Here is a 19,222-nt window from a genome sequence, read left to right as displayed (position 1 = left end):
CTCTCACCCTTGTGGTGGGAGCATATCAATGTCACAAAAAAATGCTATATAGCTAACCCAAACACACAGATCCAGTAGGTCTCTGCTCCAGTACAGACCTGATAAAAGGACTGCTGTCAGAAAATCCTTTGTAGCACCTCCCAAAAGTGCTCACTTTGTGATACTAGGACATGAGTGTGTTTCAAGGGGTGTTTGAATGAATGCTAGAACTGACCTCTCCTGGCCACAGAGACTTACCGACAAGCCAAAGAGCTGATTGAATTCTGGGAGAGAAACATGTCTGTCCTCCATTTTCCGGCGGACGTTGCGGATGGCATGGCTGGAAATCAGCAGGAAGCACTTCAGTGACTTCAGGGATGGCAGTTGCTTCTGCCATTCACAGCAGATGTCTCGCAGCTTATTAAAGAAACAGCGCTGCAAAGAGCCTCCATCCAGCACTGATGGGAGAGAGACAGTAGGTGACTTAGTTGTATGTTTGGGAAAAGGAGAAGGAAAACAAATGATGATATTCAAACCCAATCTCCTCTCTCCTACTTACCCCCTCACTTGTCTTTTGTCTTTTCCTACAAGTTTTCTTCCCTAGGACTAATGCATTCTCTCAACATATTCTGCCTGTACTAGCCTCTGGCTTGGAGCCAGAGTTCTGTCCCTCCCTTTAATCCACTGGTTTTAGACATATGAGTGCCTATGGATACACAGAATACTCCCTCCGAAAGTCACTCCACTGGGACACTATGAAAAAAGGAGCAACAAATATATATCATTATGCTTGGCCCACACACTTCTGAGTCAAACCCCTCTTGAGAATCACAGGCAAAAAGTTCTGACTCAACAGTAGAGTATTACGGACAACAGGTCTTTCAGTCACCAGTTTATTAAATAGTTATTACCTCTGAAGTTCATCATCTTATCAAATGGCTGACAGTTCTCCAGGGCAATAGACTGCTTAAGGTCACAATGAGGATCCAAAGTCAGTTTAGTAGATTAGACATAAATGATCCAGTACTGGGAATTGTGAGTGCAATGTATTGTGCATACTGGCAGAAATGTATCCGTTTATAAAGAAAATTAGATGCAGATCAGAAAACTCTAAAGACTGCACAGGGCTTTTGTTGTCTTGACACAGGTCACAAATATTAGTCTGGGTTAGATCTAGGTTAAGTGCAGTTGAATTATATTCACTGAAAACAATGGATACACAGAATGTATCACGTGATGGATCAGCTAGGTAATAACCCAGCACTATCAGACTGCAGAAATGTTTAAACTGTTGTCTTCTTCAATCATTTTCATACAGAGAGTGAACTATCGAATGTTAAAAGCATGAGGGACAGAAGACCATCTCTGCCACACTACTGCTTTGCCATTACAGAGCAGAATCACAACACTATAGAGAGCAAAAGGAAAAGTACTAACCAGACACTCAAATCCTTTCCTGGACTCATCTCAAATTTCATTAATCCCAGCATTCAGTCTGGTGAGCAATAAACTGTGATATTTGTGATCATTTCTAGCTTAGCAATGCAGGGTCTCTCAAGTAGGCTGCAATTTTAAGTTTGCTGTCCAAGTAAAAACTATCACCCAATGCTAAATCAACTTGCTTAAAGGGTGAGTAGAACTAAAGCAATTAACTATCACAGATCTTTCTACTTTACAGCACTGAAATTCTTTACTGGGTAAACTACCTTTTCAATTTCTATACTATAGCAACTCTTGCTAGCACTAAGAACGTCTCAGCATTAACTCCAGTTTCTCAAGCACGTTCTCTCATCCACAGCACAGGATGTCCAGTTTCAGATACTTTCTTGCACCTGGTGAATGAAGAGCTTTGGTTTAATGCACCAAATATTGGCAAGTGGTCAGTCTGTGATATAATCACTTTTGATTTACTTATTTTTAGAAATTTTAAATAGGCAAGATATTTAATTCTGAGAAGTGCACTCACCACACATGCAGCTATTTTTAAATTGAGAAGATCAAATATAGTCTAAATATGCACACCATTACACAGCATAATGCCTGTGAGGCAGATTTCCTTAACCAAGCATTTAAATAGTATACTGATATTGTGTCACTAATCCAAGTTTTTAAAATTAGTTTGAAGTCTATTTTCATGAAAGATCAATGGTATTCTGGTCTATAATGGCAAGTCTCTCATCTCAAGACAAAAATTTCTCTTTTTAAAAAGATTAAAACATATCCTAGCAAATCACCAAAGTTATTTATTATTTGTATTATAATAGTACTTATAGGAATCAGTGAGGAGCGAGGCCCCATTGTGCTAGGTACTGTATAAACAGAGTGAAAGATGGCTCCTGCCCTACAGTTAAGGCAAGACAAGTGGGTTTAATAAGCAACTGAAAAGTAGGGCAAGGGAAACCATAAAACAAACAAACAAACAAGCCACATACATAGTTCAGATATGTGCATAGCTGGATGGTTTCAAATGCTATATTCCCCTCCCCACCCCCATACTCTAGGATAGTTGCTTGCAACCTTTTTGCTTTCCGTCCATATTCTTTCCACAACTCCTATTTCTCTTTCCCTTTGTATCTGGTCTCATTTCTCTTTTCTGTGATTTTTGTTCTGGTTTTGCTTTATATTTTTCCATTCTTGTTTTTATTCTTTACGTAAGTTTTAAGCAGTCTGTGAACTCCATGCCATGGTAAGCTGACACCATTTTTTTTTTAATGATTTACAAGCTAAATTTTGAGTAAAAAGTTACCTGGAAACCAATGTTTGGAAAAGATAATATGCTGACATTAAGGATAGTTTTTCATAACTTTTCTACTTAAATGAAAAGGTTATGTTAATAAATAATTTAGGATATACATTTTTGTTCATGGAACATATTGTGTTGGAGAGTATATACAAGAGGAAGATAAAATGTAATGCTAAAAAAAATCCCTATGTTGAGGAAAAACAGTAATACGGTGATAAGGAGACATAACAAAAATAGTGTAGACAGCAGAAGTTATGTTAATTGAAGCTTGCACATGTGTATTGCACAGGTTACAGAAGATACAATGCTCAATGTTGACTGGAAGAAAGGCAATGAATAGGTCATGTGGAAAGGTATTAAAAAAACAAAACAAAAAAAACCAAGCGAACAAGGGACCAAGTAGGAGAATGCTGGACCACACACTGAGAAGACCACCATGAAGTGGCTAAGAGCAACCCAGAACCCTGGAACTCAGTAATTCGGGCCCCCAGCTGTTCCATCTTACCTACTTATCTGTCAAACTATAAATAAATGATTGTCTAAAAATTTATAAACAAAAGGCAAAAACGGATTAAGTCTAAACTGAGTGGACTTGTGTCTCCATTTCCTACCTTACACCACACTGCTCAGACTAATGGAATTTTTGCAAGGTCATCTTCAAAAAGGTATGTTTTGTTGGTTTGCCCTTCCGGTTTTGGAATGTATTTTAGTGCCATAAGAATGATCCTTGTTTAAAACATTTAAGCTTGCTTTTCCAGACTACGTAGGGCCACACTGACATAGATCTCTGGTTCCCACACAGTGACATGCACTACACTGGTGAAATCACATTGGCTACAGAACTCTAACCTCCAAACACCCTACCCCCAAAAGAAAGAAATCCACATCTAGAATCCAATCAAGGGGATACAAATATTGAGCCAAACTTTCACCTTGAGTACCCAGGGCACAAATTGCATCTCCTTAACCCTGTGTGGCAGTTGCTTTGGAAAGCAGATTATCCTGGATGGTGGTAATCAGCAGTATCATGACCACACTGCCCTGAGGATTCTAACCAGTGAAGGCAGGTTTAAATTCCAGCCAGGCTCTATATGAACCTCTCTGGCAGACGCTGCCTGGGAAGAGTGCTGGTCCCATCTCTTAGCGACTGGTTCTACCTACTTTGGGAACTGCAGCAGCCAACTCTGCTCCCCTCCCCGCAAAAAAACAGGAAGCATAGGAAGTTTACACCACCGTGTCTCCCTCTAGGCAAACTTCTGTTGGCACAGTCAGAATACAAAGGATTAAATCCAATGAATCAGATAGCAGCAGCAATCTATATACAGCGAGTGAATACTTATGATTACTAGTGCTTTGTCCATCATGGGCTATTTTGCCATCCTTACTCATATCGAGTATTCTAAAAGCAGTTCTATTTAAATCAGTGGGACTGCTCTCAGAGAAAGGTATTACTCAAGTGAGTAAGGAAGGCAGACACTAGGCCTATGAAACTGAAAATTTATGAAAGGGTTATGAGGCATCCACAATGTCATCTAGGGTATTGTGGGAATGAACAAGCCAGTTTCATAAAGAAATGCTTGCAGCTCTTGAGAGATCATCACAATGCTAAGTAGCTCAGCTTTCCATAAGGGCCTGCAGTTTTCAAGTGTCCCAGGAGATGGAGCCAATTTACTATCAGCTCAATTCTGAGAAAGCAAACTGGATTGGCATATGAATGAAAAAATGTTTCCTGAATCTGTGGGACTAAAGAGCTGCCAAATATCTTGAGAAGACTCTGTTTAAAAACAAATTTTGTTTATATTTCCTGCACTTCCCTTCCCACATTCTCTATTAAAGTCTACCACCACATAATTTTTCTATGCTCTGGAGGAGGAGAGCTAGCACTCGCTATTTAGGCCTTGGCCAATTTGATTGAAACCAGCTATTTGCATATAAAGAGGGGGCGTGATAACAGTCTACAAACACATGAAGGCTGTACACATCAAGGAGGGAGAGAAAATATTTAGGGTGCTGTAAAGGATACAGCCAATAGTTATGGGATGAAATTAAGAAAGAAAATTTAAACTGAATATTGGAAAAGATTTCTGGACAATGAAACCTAACGGCCAGTGGATTAGTCTTGCAAGGTAAGAAGTGGAAGCCCCATCCTGCAGGGCTTTTAAAAACAGATTGGAGAACGTGTGTAACAGGAAATAACGTTTCATTGTCTGTGATGGTCTAGATTACCCAAGAGATTATTTCCATTTCTAGCTTCTGATTCCTGCAGCATCCGACCCTCACTCCAACTCCAAATCAAATGGTAAACGGAGGTTTGGTAAGGCTTAAAGTTAAACATTCTAGTGAATAAATGCGATGGAACTGGTTGTTACACGGTGCTCAAACAGTGCGCAACTGTCTGTTCCCTACCCAACGTCAGCTGGTTGTGAGGGAATGAAGGCACCAGGTAGAAGGTCCAACAGTGCTCCACTCATCATCACGTAGTCCATACAGTACTGATGATCTTATAGAAGATTAGGGTTGGAAGAGACCTCAGGAGGTCATCTAGTCCAACCCCCTGCTCAAAGCAGGGCCAACCTCAACTAAATCATCCCAGTCAGGGCTTTGTCAAGCCAGGCCTTAAAAACCTCTGAGGATGGAGATTCCACCACCTCCCTAGGTAACCCATTCCAGTGCTTCACCACCCTCCTAGTGAAATAGAGTTTCCTAATATCCAGCCTAGATCTTCCAAACTGCAACTTGAGACCATTGCTCCTTGTTCTGTTGTCTGCCACCACTGAGAACAGCTGAGCTCCATCCCCGTTGGAACCCCCCGCCCCTTCAGGTAGTTGTTTCACCAAATGTAAGGGCCTGGGGTTTTGACACTTGCAGGCTCAAGCCTGACCCTAGGTGCTGTCATCTTGACCCTGCATGTGGGCAGAGATACTCAAAGATTTAAATGGGTTGTATTTATGATGTTTAATGTAGCTGCGTAGTAGAGACCCCACTGATTCCAATGTGGACTGAAAAGGCACATTAATGGACTACCATTAGCTAATCATTGAAAAGGTTACTCATGTAAAGAAACAAATGTACTTCAAAATTACAAACGGTTAACTCCTCAAGAAAGACTGACAATCAACTCTTCACAGAAGTCTCTCCATTTAGCAACAAAAGAGCTAGAGTGCAGTTACTCCTTCCAATGTGACTCAACACTGATTTTCAGGAAGTAGGTAGCTTAGCAGTTTCTGAAAAATCATGGCCCTTTATTGGACACCCCAAATCACTAATCAGTTTTGAAAGTCTTGGTCCAGGTCTCGACTCCATGCTTGCACCTTGACCACAAAGTCATCCTTCATCCCACATTCTGTAAGAGTGATAAACGCTCTGCTCCCTATTTGCTTGCCAAAACATCCTACCAGGTATTCCAGGAAGTATTTCAAATTACAAGTGTTCCAGCAGACAACCTGTGGAAATCCACAGAGGGATATTATACTTACAGGTGAACTTCCTCTGGTCTCCCTCTTTCTCCTCTTCCACAGTCTGCTTCTTAAAAACAGAAAGATCAGTCTGTAGCACTCTGTCAATTGCAGCGTGGATCAAAGATGCTGCAAGAAGAGGCGGTGCATTCCTGATGCGAGGAAAAGAAAAAAAGAAATATATTGTATTAAATTTAAACTGAACCGTGGCCTTCCTGAAGTCAGCAACCTCATGGCTCAAAAAGTTAGAAAGCCCCAGCAGCTACCAATAATTAAAACAAGTGTCACACTTTTGTATACTACAAATACTGGTAATACCAAGACCTTTATAAGTCTCTAAATTCAGTTTAGATTCAAAGATAGCAGTTCCCTTGAGAATGCAGGGGCAGGAGGTGCATGAAGTGTGATTTCGAACTGCTGCCTCATTTTTAACTCTTTCAATCACAGACTGCATCTTGTGCTCTTGCATTCTGTGATGGGAACTGTTACCTACAGAGCCTTGTTAGGACTGAGCTCAGGCACTCTGCTTCTCTCACTGTGTGCCATGTCTTCTTTATTTTTAAACAGATATGATAGGAGTTATTCACCTTCCCACCCCCAATACTCATTTCTTTTGGTGGGTTTTTACTGATTTCTTGCTTGAAATGTGGATAATTATCCATTGTGATATTACAAAGCATATTAGAATCCCAGTGTATGGTATGTGCACATCACTAAACACATAGCATCCAGAGCTCCAATACACTTTGGACAGGTGAAGGGAAAGGTGACTGAATTTTTGTGCAAAATGTAACATCTTAGCACAGCACAGGTCAGAGAGAGGTTGGAATGTTTTGCCTCTAGCATTCCAGTCCCCAGGTTCTCCTGAGCGGAGGCTCCACAAAACCAGTGCAGAATGGAACTGAAAAGAGTGTCCACTGGGGATTAGGCTTTAAACAGATATAGTACATGCATAGTGAGTTTTATATGATACACACAAGAGACTTGTGATAAGGCTTTAAATAATAAATTTGCAGATTCAAGGGAAGCCTGTTCCAACTTTAAAGTTGTGTGACTGCAAAATAATCATTTCATATGCAATATATCTGTGTAGCAGGTATCAAGAATTCACTGCTGGGAGGAGAGGCAGTGAAATAAAAACATTACTGGGAACGAAGAAGTTCATGAACACAGGATTTCAAACATGGCTCTGAGAGTCTCTGGATATCGACAGGATATTAACACTGCATCCAAAGAAGTAAAATGGTAAGCTATCTGGAACAGGTCAAGGACAGGTTTGGGTGGGAGCGGGGTTTCCTGGAAAGAGTTTGGGAAGGCCTGCATAAATTAGCTGGCTTTAACATAATAAATGCTCTATAAACATTCAAACCCCAGTTTTCAAATCTTAAAAGAACATTTATAGTTCCTAGTGGTGCTAAGAGCTCAAATGTACAGTAAAAGCGATTTCATCCAGCACTTCACCAAACGGAAATCTCTATAAACCAGCACTTCTGATCTTCATTGAAAGTCCAGTTTATAGCCTGGTTGGCACGGGGCCAGCAAAGGGTTGGGGGGTTTGGGGGGGGGGTGCGAGGTCCCATATCTGTGGGATGCTCACCTCAGGTGGCTCCCCACAAGCAGCAACCTGTGCACTGCCTCCGCCCGCAGGGGCCACCCTCGCAGCTCCCATTGGCTGCGGTTCCTGGCCAGTGGGAGAAGCGGAGCTGGCGCTCGGGGCGGGGGCAGTGTGCAGCGCTGCCTGCCATGTCTCTGCCTAGGAGCAGTTAGGATAGGTCGCCACTTGTGGGGAGCTGCCTGAAGTGAGCACCCCCTGGATCCGCACCCTGGGCCCCCTCCCACACCCAACCTTCCTTCCTCTTATATAGCTGGCATTTTTCACTTACCAGCACCCCCCATTCACCCAACATGCCGGATAAAACAGCTTTTACTGTATTTCAAAAATCCTTGCTGAAAAGCAGACTTTGTCAAGTATTCATGGCCATGTGTGCCTCCTGCTACTGCAAACAAATCTTCATGCAGGTCAGCTGGCTGCTAATATAGAAGCTTGTTTTATGCAATGTTCTGTAGCAGCGATGTCCTACTTTAGTTTGAGAGTGACTTCAGTACTCCAAAAACACACAGAAGCATATTTGCAGTCCTCCTTTCATTTCAAAGCTTTCTTGCCAAAACCAGAAGCTACTTTGCCATTTCTTTTAGTGCATGGTTAAGCCTGAAAAGGTCTTTGTTTTCCTATCCAATCTAAACAGACAAAAGCAAATCACATCTGCTTACTAGGAATATGTTTGCATGACTGCGCCGACAAAATGGACAACTCGAAGTTTCAAGACCACTTTGCAGACGAGAAATGCAGTCAACCTACGTAGAAATGCAACAGCAGTAGGAAAGTGTTAAGCTGAAAATGTTCTACTTCTCCCCCTTTTGAGCTGCTGCATCTTTGTGGGGGGAAGGAGGAAGGAAGGAGAATTCAAAACAACATGAGTGCAAGAATGCTTCAGCAACTGTCAGCTGCACAGCTAGCTCTGCATTGCAGAACAAGGCATAGCATGAGGAAGTCATGCAGCGGCACCGATTTAGCATGTCCAGTGAAGACACATTACATGGACAGGAGAACGCTCTCCCATCAATGTAATTTACTCCATGTAAACGAGAGGTGGAAGCTATGTGACCAGGAGAGTGTCCCCCGCCGACATCAAGCAGTGTCTACACCATGCTAAGTCAATGTAAGTTATGTTGCTCTGGGTGGGCTGGGAGGGTTCACACCTCTGAGCAACATAACTTATATCGACTTAGGCGGTAGTGTAGACAAGGCCTATGATGTAAAGGTGCTAACATGTTCGAAAAGTCTAGTCTAGACAAAGTAGCATATACATTAACCTGTGCTAGGCTGGTCAAGTTAAAGCCTATACTCCCATCTGAGCTTTCATTCAGCCAGACAGCTTGTCTACATTAGATATTTCAAACGTATTAGTTAGAACATGTTACCTAAGATATTCTAGCATCACACCTTTTATCTTAGCCTAGAAATGGTGCAAGTGTTTGTACCATGATTAAGCGTCAATATAAGTTCTATCTCCAGAGATGGAAACAGAAAATATTATGAGGAAAACAGCAGGAAAGAAAATGGGTGAAACAAGAAGAGAAATCACAGTATACTTTAATGGCCATTAAGAGCCACAGTTAAGGATCTTTTCTAGACTTACCTATGGTGCCTTGTGAATGGAATTTGAAAGCTAAACCAGGTTTCTAGTTGACATTAGAATAGTATTCAATACTTTGGTTTCAGGCAAGGCTTTTGTTGGGCTGGACCCTAGACCCAACTTTAAAGCACAGGAAATGCTGTAATGCACAAGTCTCACTGAGACCTCTAATCACAGGAAGCGTGCAACATTCTTGGTAGATTCTGCCCTCCGAGTAAAGGAAAAGAATTACAAACCATCATGTCACATCCTTCCATTCTTGCCAATTACCACTCAGCTCCCAAAAGGAAATTCACTGAAGATTCCTTAGCATTTTCAGGAAGCAGAGCAGGACACTGCCAAGTGAGATGTGGAAAAAATAGCTTTGCAGTGTCCTTTTTAGACCTGAAACGAACCTAGGTGTTCTGAGCTACATTTTATAGGGTTTTACTAGCAGCACTATCTACCATACCGGGCATAGTGGCGCATGCCTGTAATCCAGGCTATTTGGGAGGCTGATAGATCACTAAGGTTGTTCTGGGCTTTGGTGCACTATGCTGATCAGGTGTCCAGTGCCACTGACAGCCTAGCCAGTGGGTGGCTGAAGGACTGGCTACAACAACACGAACCAATCGATCAAGGTGAAGCTGACTATCTACCTTGCCTCCTCTTTACTTTAGCTCATATGAAGTTAGCTGCATGGCAGTGGTGTTTGAGATTCAAATTAGATATTAACAGGCTCCAGCCCCACCCGCTCCAAAGCAGAAGATTAACCAAAAAATTTATATATATTTGGTTAACTGAGGAAGGGAGCAATGGACAGTTACAATCAGTCTCTCTTCTCATGGGAGAGAGATAGTATGGAGGAACAGGAGCTGATTTAGAAGAGGAGGAATTGGGAGCAGAAACAGTGCCTGTGTTCACGGTCCCTTGGTAGGCTACACCTGCTGTTTTTTTTTGCAGGGATGCTCTCTCTGTGTGCACCCCACAGGGCCAGGCCCCAGGCCTTTACCGCTAAGGGTGGAATTTGCAATTTACACACACTCAGACCAGGAGAACCTGGGCTACAGATCCCTGGATACAACCATGACTAATTCAGCAGGTCTAACAGGAGGTGGACTATTGTGATAACTCGGTTTACAATTTACCTAAATTGTAAGCTCAACTGTAAAAAGTGAATGACAGTTCATAAGTTGTCACAATGACCTGTTATATAAAATTGTTTAAGAAAAGATGCAAGGAGATAGAAAGACCATTAATTTAAACTGAAAAGGTTTTACGGGTAATCTTAACACTGTTCTTGAGTAGTATGACTGGTAAACAAGAGGAGTAGAGCACTGGAAATCAATTGACCAAAACTGGCATGTCAGAAATTAGACCTATTGGTGGACAAAATAATGAGGAGATTGGCTATTCCACCCATCCCTTTTGGGAATTTTAAAAAGCAAAGAGACTTTGGGGGATGAAAATTAGCAGAAGGGAAAACTGCAATGCTGGCTGACTGGAAGACAAGACAAGGAGAAGGAGCACATTTCACCACCAAGACTGCCACCCCGCACCATCTCCTGGACCCCAGACCTTCTTCATCCTAATCCTGAGACACATTCTGACCAGACCAGACCCTACAGAAGGACCCAGATGACACCACCTCATCCACCGGCTCTGGCTAAATCCTGAACACAACTTGGGATGTGAGACTGTCTCCTTCCCTTGTCCCCAAATGTGTCCTCTCTCTCTCTCCTTTTTCTTTCTTTCTAATTAGTGTCTGGTTTAGTCAGGCAAGCCTGCATATTTTGCAATACCACTGTAAGCCTGCGAAAGAGGCAGCTAACAGCAATGCCCCAAGCAGCCCAATGCTGGTACAAATGTGTCAAGTCTGAGTGGCTGATAAGACAAATGTGCGTGCCAGTGTTTTTCCAGCAGTGAAGTTGCAAGAGAACACCAGAGACAGAAGCTGCATTTTATATCTTTGCTGTTCTTTTCTCTTCTCTCTTGTATGTGTATCTGTCTTGTTTTGTCTTCTAGAAAATGCTGGCCGGAGGGTCTTGGGGGCATGGACATTGGGCAGGGGGCTGCTCGGGCCCCAAGCCCAGGGCAGGTGGAGGGTCCGCCACGGCTCCCCACAGCTGCCCACCCGGCTATTAAAATGGCTGGCGCCACTCCCCCCCCCAGCCAGGTCTGCAAGAGCCGCGCGGGCAGCTGTGGGGAGCCTGGGTCCCTCCACCTACCCTGGACAGAGGGGCTGGGGGGCAGGGAAGCAGGGACACTGGGCAGGTGGCTGCTTTGGCCCCCCACCCAGGGCAGCTGGAGGATCTGCTGCGGCTCCACAGCTCTTATCATGGCTGGGCTGCAACTCCAAGCCGCCCCACAGCTGGAGCTGGGTCCAGGAGAGCCACGCTGGCAGCTGTGTGGAGCCTGGGTCCCTCCACCTGCCCTGGGCAGGGGGCTGGGACACTAAGCAGCAGGCTGCTCGGGCCCCCCACCCAGGGGGGGTGGAGGGTCCACTGCAGCTCCCCACAGCTGCCAGCGCGGCTCTCCCCAAACCAGCTCCGGCCGGCTCAGAGCCGCAGCCCAGCCATGGTAGGAGCCAGGTGGGCAGCTGTGGGGACCCGCAACAGACCCTCCACCTGCCCTGGGTTGGGGGCCCAAGCAGCCCCCCGGGCAGCTCCACATGTCTCCCCTCGCCCTCACCAGCATGGAGCCCAGCTGGGGAGCTGCAGGGGAGGGGGGAGCCGAGAGCATCCCCCAGCCGTATCCCAGCCCTCCAGGCTCTCTGCCCAGCCGAGGGCAGGTGGAGGGTCTGTGACTCCGCACAGGCTCCCCACAGCTGCCCACATGGCTGTCCCCAACTGGGCTCTGGCAGGGGGGGGATGGCCCCCAGTGTAGAGCCCTGCAAATCTGCGGATATCCACAGATAATTATTGCGGATCCTTGATCGTATGCAGACTATCTTCTCCAGAGTCACTGCCCCAATTATGACACTTTCGGAAAGGTTCTGAAAGCACGATACCGACCTTCTGTTGTGCTCTGTGCCCACAGATTACAGCTGCTTCAGAACTGAGAATTGTGCAACAGATGGCAGACCCTGAACAGCTGTTCTCTGGTGTGCTATGCAGGGAAAAACAAGCTCTATATAACTTGGTAGGTGGTGGCATGAGGACTTGCAAAGACTGATCAACACCTAAAGCCCCAAGTCCTCCTGGCTCTTTTAAAAATCTAGTTTAGATTCTTCCTCCCTGTCTCAATCGCCCCATGTGATACTTTCAGAAGATCATCTCTGTTATACGACCAGACAGACAAGAGGCTCCCGATTGTACCTGTGAAGTTTAATGCAGGGGTTCTCAACCTTTTTCTTTCTGAGGTCCCCCCAACATGCTATAAAACTCCACAGCCCGTCTGTGCCGCAATAACTGGTTTTCTGCCTATCAGAGCCAGGGTGGCGTTAGGTGGTAGCAAGCAGGGCAATTGCCTGTGGCCCCATGCCACAGGGCCCCCATGAAGCTACATTGCTCAGGTCTCAGCTTCAACCCTGGGTGGCTGGGCTTCAGCCCCATGCAGTGAGACTTCAGCTTTCTGCCCTGGGCCCCAGCAAGTCTAATGCTGGCCCTGCTCAAGACCCCCTAAGGGCCCCAGACCCCTGGTTGAGAACTACTGATTTAATGGACATAAATATCAGAGAATGGTATGCTGGCCACTTGTCATAGTCCAAGAAACTCATATGGAGCTATTCTAGATGTTCAAATACATGGAGTCACACTAATACTGCTGTGATGAGCATGGTATAAAAGTCTAAACATATTAGACAGAAGTTTTTGTTAAGAGAACAGAAGATTGGCGGGGGCAGTCTGAAAAAGTGTAGATGGATTCTCCGCTTGGAAGGAAAGTGACAGCATTTCCAGATCAGAAATCGTCTAGGAAACAAAAGCTGTCTTTAATAAAATATTCCTCCCCCTCCTGCCTTGTAATTAACTCCAGAACATTTTCATTCAAGTGAATCTAATGGTCATTACCTATTTATATTGTGGTAACACCCAAATGCCCTAATTAAGGTTGGAGCCCTATTGCACTAGGCAAGATACAAACATCAGTCAAAAAGAGAACAGCTGAATGTTCCTAGATGACAGAAAATGATTACTACACAATTTCAGCAGCCCACTTGTTGACTTTTGTGATCAATGTTTTCCTGGTCTTTAAAACACACAGGGAAAGGAGGAGAATGAGGGATTTTAAAGATAGAATTTTCATCTTCTCTCAGAATGGTTTTCATCCAGCTGGAAAAATAAAACAATCACCATAGGATTCTTTTCTGACAAAACTGTCAAAGACTAGACTTCAGGGTCTGATCTTCAGAATCTCTATTATTGCTGGCTGAAATATCTATATTTTGATAACAGCCTTATAGAAAGTAGATACTACTAAAGAATAGCCCACCATTCCCTCTTCATTCCCAAGAGCAAGATCAACAAAACTCACACACACATAACATGTTGGGGAGGAGGGGACAAACAATCCCCGCCCTTCCCACCTCATCCATTCTCTGCTGAGTCAATTCCAAGGGGAATACAGCTCTCACTGAAGAAGTCTGATTCCAAGTCCTAGATGGTGACAGGTTATTGACCACAGTAAGGGGTTGAGAGATTATAAAACTCCCTGGGGAAAAAAACAACAACCCAGTAACATCTGTTATTAACCTTCCCTCTGTGAGCCATAAAGTGAAGCCCAAGCCTTAAGGCAAGTGGTGTGGGGCACAGAATTGCTATGTATCAATTAACATTTTAAAGAGTCACATGGGGGTTGGCTCTCTTAACTTAGAAGCATCCCCTCCCCCTTGGGAATGTTCAGAATTGTAACTGACAGATGCATGTAGAGACTTCTCTGCAGTAGAAGCCCTGCTCCAAGACAGGCACCCATCCATGGCTATGAACTAAATGGCACTGTTCAGAAGTGGAATATAACATTAAGATAACAACGATTTCAACAGAAGCAGAGTAATTTCATACAAACTACTGGAGCAGAGCCTGCAAATTCTACAAGTGGAAAACTGAATTAGTTTTTCCAAGGATCAAAATAAATCAATCTATTTTACACAACTTCTGGCAGTTCACAGAATCTCACAGTGCATTGGTCACTTCTTAGGTGAGCTGTCTAGTCTATTTTCTGTTTTCTACTTGCCATGGGTCAAGTTTGCCAGAAGCCAGTTACCTGTATTGATGAGCGCTACTCTGTGCGGAGCGCTCAATTATGCATTATTTTGTCAGTATCAAGTTCTATAGTATTGTCCTGCCACCAACTCCTTCAGCATTAAGCATGTTTCAGAAGATGACACAGGCAAACATTTGGGTCTAGGTAGGGGGCAAGAAATTACAGCTGCAGCTGAACTCTGCAGTTTTCCACGACCATATCCAAAGGCCTTGTTGAGCATGGCGTCAGCTAGCCTGGAAAGCTGCTCCTAGTTAGGGAAGAAGTGGTCAGCACATCATGCACAGCAACAGCTTGAGACATGCCAAATTTAAAGAGATGGACAAATGGTCTATATTTTTGTGTGTTTAAAATAGAAAGGAAATCAAACTAAACATGGAAAAATTGATATAATTTAGCTACTTACTTGGCTCAATGGCACCAGCATTTATATTACATTGTGTCTGCCAAGACCAGAGATCCTTTTTAGCAATCTGCTCTTCTCTGGATGCAACTCATAATTTATTGTGCATTTCTATTTAATACATGAACACAAGCACAGCATTACCAGAGGCAAAATTCTTATTCAACTTCCACAGGCCAAAGCTGAGTGGGGGCAAGAATGGAAATATTACACAGCTCAGTCTATCTGCTGCCAGCCATCAAATGTACATAAAGAACTCTGGTGCAGAAACCAGCTAAACTTATTCCTGAGAAATGGGGGAAAGCTGGACTATGATAAAGCCACTGATCTAAGATGGCAATCCCAATACCCTAAGATTTTTTTTTTGTCCCCAACAGAAAACAGCACAGTGTCTCCAATTTAGATGCTGATCTCCTGATATCATGCAAACACGTGTTCAGATTTAATCCAAACGAGCTCCAAACCAAGCAATATCCAGTGTTACCAACTCTCATGATCATGAGTCTCATGATATTTGATGTTATATTTAAATCCCCTGAAAGCATACGATTAGCAGAGATCTCCACTTCCATTTAAAAAAATGAAGTAAGTTTCTAGTCCTCATGTTTGCAGAGAAAAGCTGGAAAACATAACATGGCTTAAATGACTTTTGAACATTTCTTCTGGCAAAACTGATAATCTCATAGCTGTTCTGATGTGGAACTTTTCCATCACGACAAAGATACCAGTTTGAAAGATGACAGAGGGAATACAATAATGGTTTATATGAATATACTCACTATAACTGTATTAATCCCAACCCAGCTGTGGTGGTAAAGGAATTTTAGTACATATGAATTATGGATGAATCATCTGCAATAAAAAAAAGTTAACTTTGCAAGTCTGAAGTGGAAGCAGCCAAGGCAAAATTCTGCTTCATTGGCCACAAACAACTATTAGGGCTTGTCTCCACTTACTGGGGCATCGACGCTTGGGTCTAGGGAAGACCCGCTAGATTGACTGGCAAACACTCTCCCATCGTCACCGGTACTCCACCAGAACGAGAAGCACAAGGTAAGTTGATGGGAGAGTTTCTCCCTTCAGCCCAGCACGGTGTAGACACCGCAATAAGTCGACCTAAGGTACGTCAACTCCAGCTACGTTATTCATGTAACTTAGGTCGACTTAGCCCCGTAGTATAGACCTGCAAATGCACTGGTTATTTTAGCAAGCTGTGTTAATAAATGACATCACATTACCATTTATGTCATTTTCATCTTGTGTGCAGGACTCTAAAAAGATGCTTCTGATTCCAACAATACCATTGATTAGTGTGAACAATGGGGTTTCTAAAAGAGGCAGCCATTTCTGTTAATCCCATGATTTCCTTCAATCATGTTACTACAGAGTACAGCTGTTCTCACCAAATACAGAAAGAATGGTTTGTAAAGTCATGCTTCACATGAGATATCACCAACAATCTGTAACTCCTGGATGAGTCACTCTTATTCTAAAGGCTTGCTGTGAAAACAATGTTGGTACGCCCACTACATTCCATTACGATATTTGTAATGTCGCTAAATACTTTGCATTACTGTACTATATGTTGTGACAGGGTCAGGACAGATGGCTATAGGAGAGTAACAGAAGGCAGATATATTAGCCCCAGGTTAAGTAGGTCCCTTTTCCCTGGGTAAGGTAACAGGGAAGGTTCCAGAACAATCAGGAACCTTCTGGAGACAATTAAGACAGGCTGATTAGAACACCTGCAGCCAATCAAGAAGCTGCTAGAATCAATTAACGCAGGCTAATCAGGGCACCTGGGTTTTAAAAAGGAGCTCACTTCAGTTTGTGGTGTGCGTGTGAGGAGCTGGGAGCAAGAGGCACTAGGAGCTGAGAGTGAGAACACGGACTGTTGGAGGACTGAGGTGTACAAGCATTATCAGACACCAAGGAGGAAGGTCCTATAGTGAGGATAAAGAAGGTGTTGGGAGGAGGCCATGGGGAAGTAGCCCAGGGAGTTGTAGCTGTTGCACAGCTGTTCCAGGAGGCACTCTAGACAACTGCATTCCACAGGCCCTGGGCTGGAACCTGGAGTAGAGGGCAGGCCCGGGTTCCCCCCAAATCCTCCCAACTCCTGGTCAGACACAGGAGTCGTCGACCTGGACTGTGGGTTCAGAAAAATGGCCAAGCTGAGGGCTGCCATGAAGCTCCAAGGTGAGCAAATCCGCCAATAAGTGCAAGACCCACCAAGGTAGAGCAGGAACTTTGTCGCAGTGTGTGTGTGTGTGTGTGTGTGTGTGTGTGTGTGTGTGTGTGTGTGTGTGTGTGTGTGTGTGTATATATATATATATATATATACACACACACACACACACACACACACACACACATATACTGAAACTACTGGATCACAGTGCTACTGAAAGCAGAGGTTGTGTCAAAAAAAAGTTACCAGCATCACCCAAAAAAGGAGGTATGAGAAGGAGCCGTTAAGGAGGATTCAGGGGAGGGATAGGGACAAGAGATCATTTTCTCTTTATATACATAATTACACAAAAGCAAACACTGACAACCTTAATTCTCACATTTCCTAATTGTTGAGTGCTTGCCTTACAACCTGAATAATGTTCTTTTAACATACTATTTTTACCATAGCAAGTCCTTGCCTCATTCGTCCAGAATTCCTGTCCCACTCTCCTTGCCCAGGCATCCCAAGTTCCCCTCTCAACCTTCCAGCTCCTTATCACAATCTTCCTTCTCTGCACCTTGGCTCCTCATCAGATCTATCACCTCCTTCCCCTTGTCCAAATGCTTCTCAGCTCCAGTCTCGTTTTGCCCAGCCAGTGCATCTCAGCCCTCCCTTTCCTACTGGCTCCCAGAGCTACTGTGATCGTATTTCTCTCCCTGATTCCAAGTCCATTTCCTTTCCCAGACAGTCACAGTTATTCCTCCCCTCCCCCACCCACAGCTCACAGCCCCCTTCCCCTTCAAGCTCCTTGTCCCAATCTGCTCTCCCTGCATAGGTGTGACTCTTCTCCTCTTTGCATTCAGATCAGGTAGCTTCCTCCTCCACATTACCTGGGCCCAGCATTGGGGGGGTGGGGGTGCAGTTTGGCCCTAAGAACCCAAGAAAGAGACAGTATCTTTGCTCTCAGTTCTGGGGCACAATATGGCTCTCAGCAGCCCAGAGCTGCAACTGCAGGAAAAGTCCTGCTCTGCCGTGCATTAGAGTTCTGTGTACTGGCTCTTTAGGGAATTTAACTGCTAAAATCTAAGTCACCTCTAAAGAGCACGTGCAATTTTTCACATGCTTATAACTTGGCCAAATGTGGGCAGATTTTCATGGGGACAGCAAGAAGCCCAAACACAAAAACCACTCTCCTGCCCAATTGCAAGTCCCTCCTACCAAGTAATGGGGGGTGCTACAGCTTTTCAAAAAAAAGGTCTCTGGACTTAACATAGGGAAAACATTTTTCCCTAGCCTCATTCTTGGAAACTGCTTTACCATTTTGGCTAAAGTTTTCCAAAACATCCATCCTGAGGTAGACACCCAGCATGGAAAACTTCAACCCGAATGGTTAAGATTTGGCAAAGTTATAAGAAAGACCCTGTTGTCAGTTGCTTATAGCAGGAAATGTCAGGCAACTTTAATAGGCAGCTCCATCAGCCTGGCCTAGAGCAGCAGATTTTATTATGGATTTAAAATATAATTTGTTTAAAAAATAATGTCACTGGAATACATTCCAGGAATCTGTAGACATCACAAGCTAATCAAGACTAAACCACAAGAGTGACTAGGATCCATCTTGTATTTAAAAGCCTAATGAAGCCTATTTATTGACTTTCAATTTATACACATAGGGTAAAATTTTCAAAAGCACCTATCCTAAGTCCCAGTGTAACTTAGGTGCTTTTGAAAAGTTTGCTCACATTGCACAAGGACTGAAGATTTCAAGTGTCAGAAGCATAATTTTCCTTCCTGCCCCAAGACTTATTTCCAGTTCTGAGATAATTCCAGGCACTTCCAGTTATTCTCTCCCCCAGTGCAACTGTACTCTGTACCAGATGTATGGCAGCACTATTTTTTCCTCTCAGAAGGAAAAGAAGACAATCACAGAAGACAATATGCATATCTCTGAGTAATACTTGGCTCCCGGTCAGGGAAGATAAATCGGGATGCAATGGGAAAAAGGTGAAATAATAGACAAAAAGCACATAACGCGCCCTTTGAAAAACGGGAATGCTGGATCAGAGCGTTACTGTGAAATAGTGGAACTGGTGTCAC

The 19,222-nt window shown here is 43.8% G+C and overlaps 1 protein-coding gene across 1 annotated transcript in view; it reads right to left on the bottom strand.

Annotated features, from left to right (window-relative positions):
• PPM1F (protein phosphatase, Mg2+/Mn2+ dependent 1F) overlaps window positions 1-19,222 on the bottom strand; it is a 37,406-nt gene that overhangs the window by 10,195 nt on the left and 7,989 nt on the right. Inside the window, exons 2-3 of the mRNA XM_074972773.1 lie at window positions 6,199-6,329; window positions 238-437 (exon numbers count right to left, since the gene is read on the bottom strand). Of these exons, the coding sequence (XP_074828874.1) occupies window positions 238-437; window positions 6,199-6,329 (331 nt within the window). The remainder of the gene's footprint in view (window positions 1-237; window positions 438-6,198; window positions 6,330-19,222) is intronic.

The sequence above is a fragment of the Natator depressus genome, chromosome 15, assembly GCF_965152275.1.
Source record: "Natator depressus isolate rNatDep1 chromosome 15, rNatDep2.hap1, whole genome shotgun sequence".
NCBI classification, from domain to species: domain Eukaryota; kingdom Metazoa; phylum Chordata; order Testudines; family Cheloniidae; genus Natator; species Natator depressus.
This window is presented reverse-complemented; position numbering and strand designations above follow the sequence as displayed.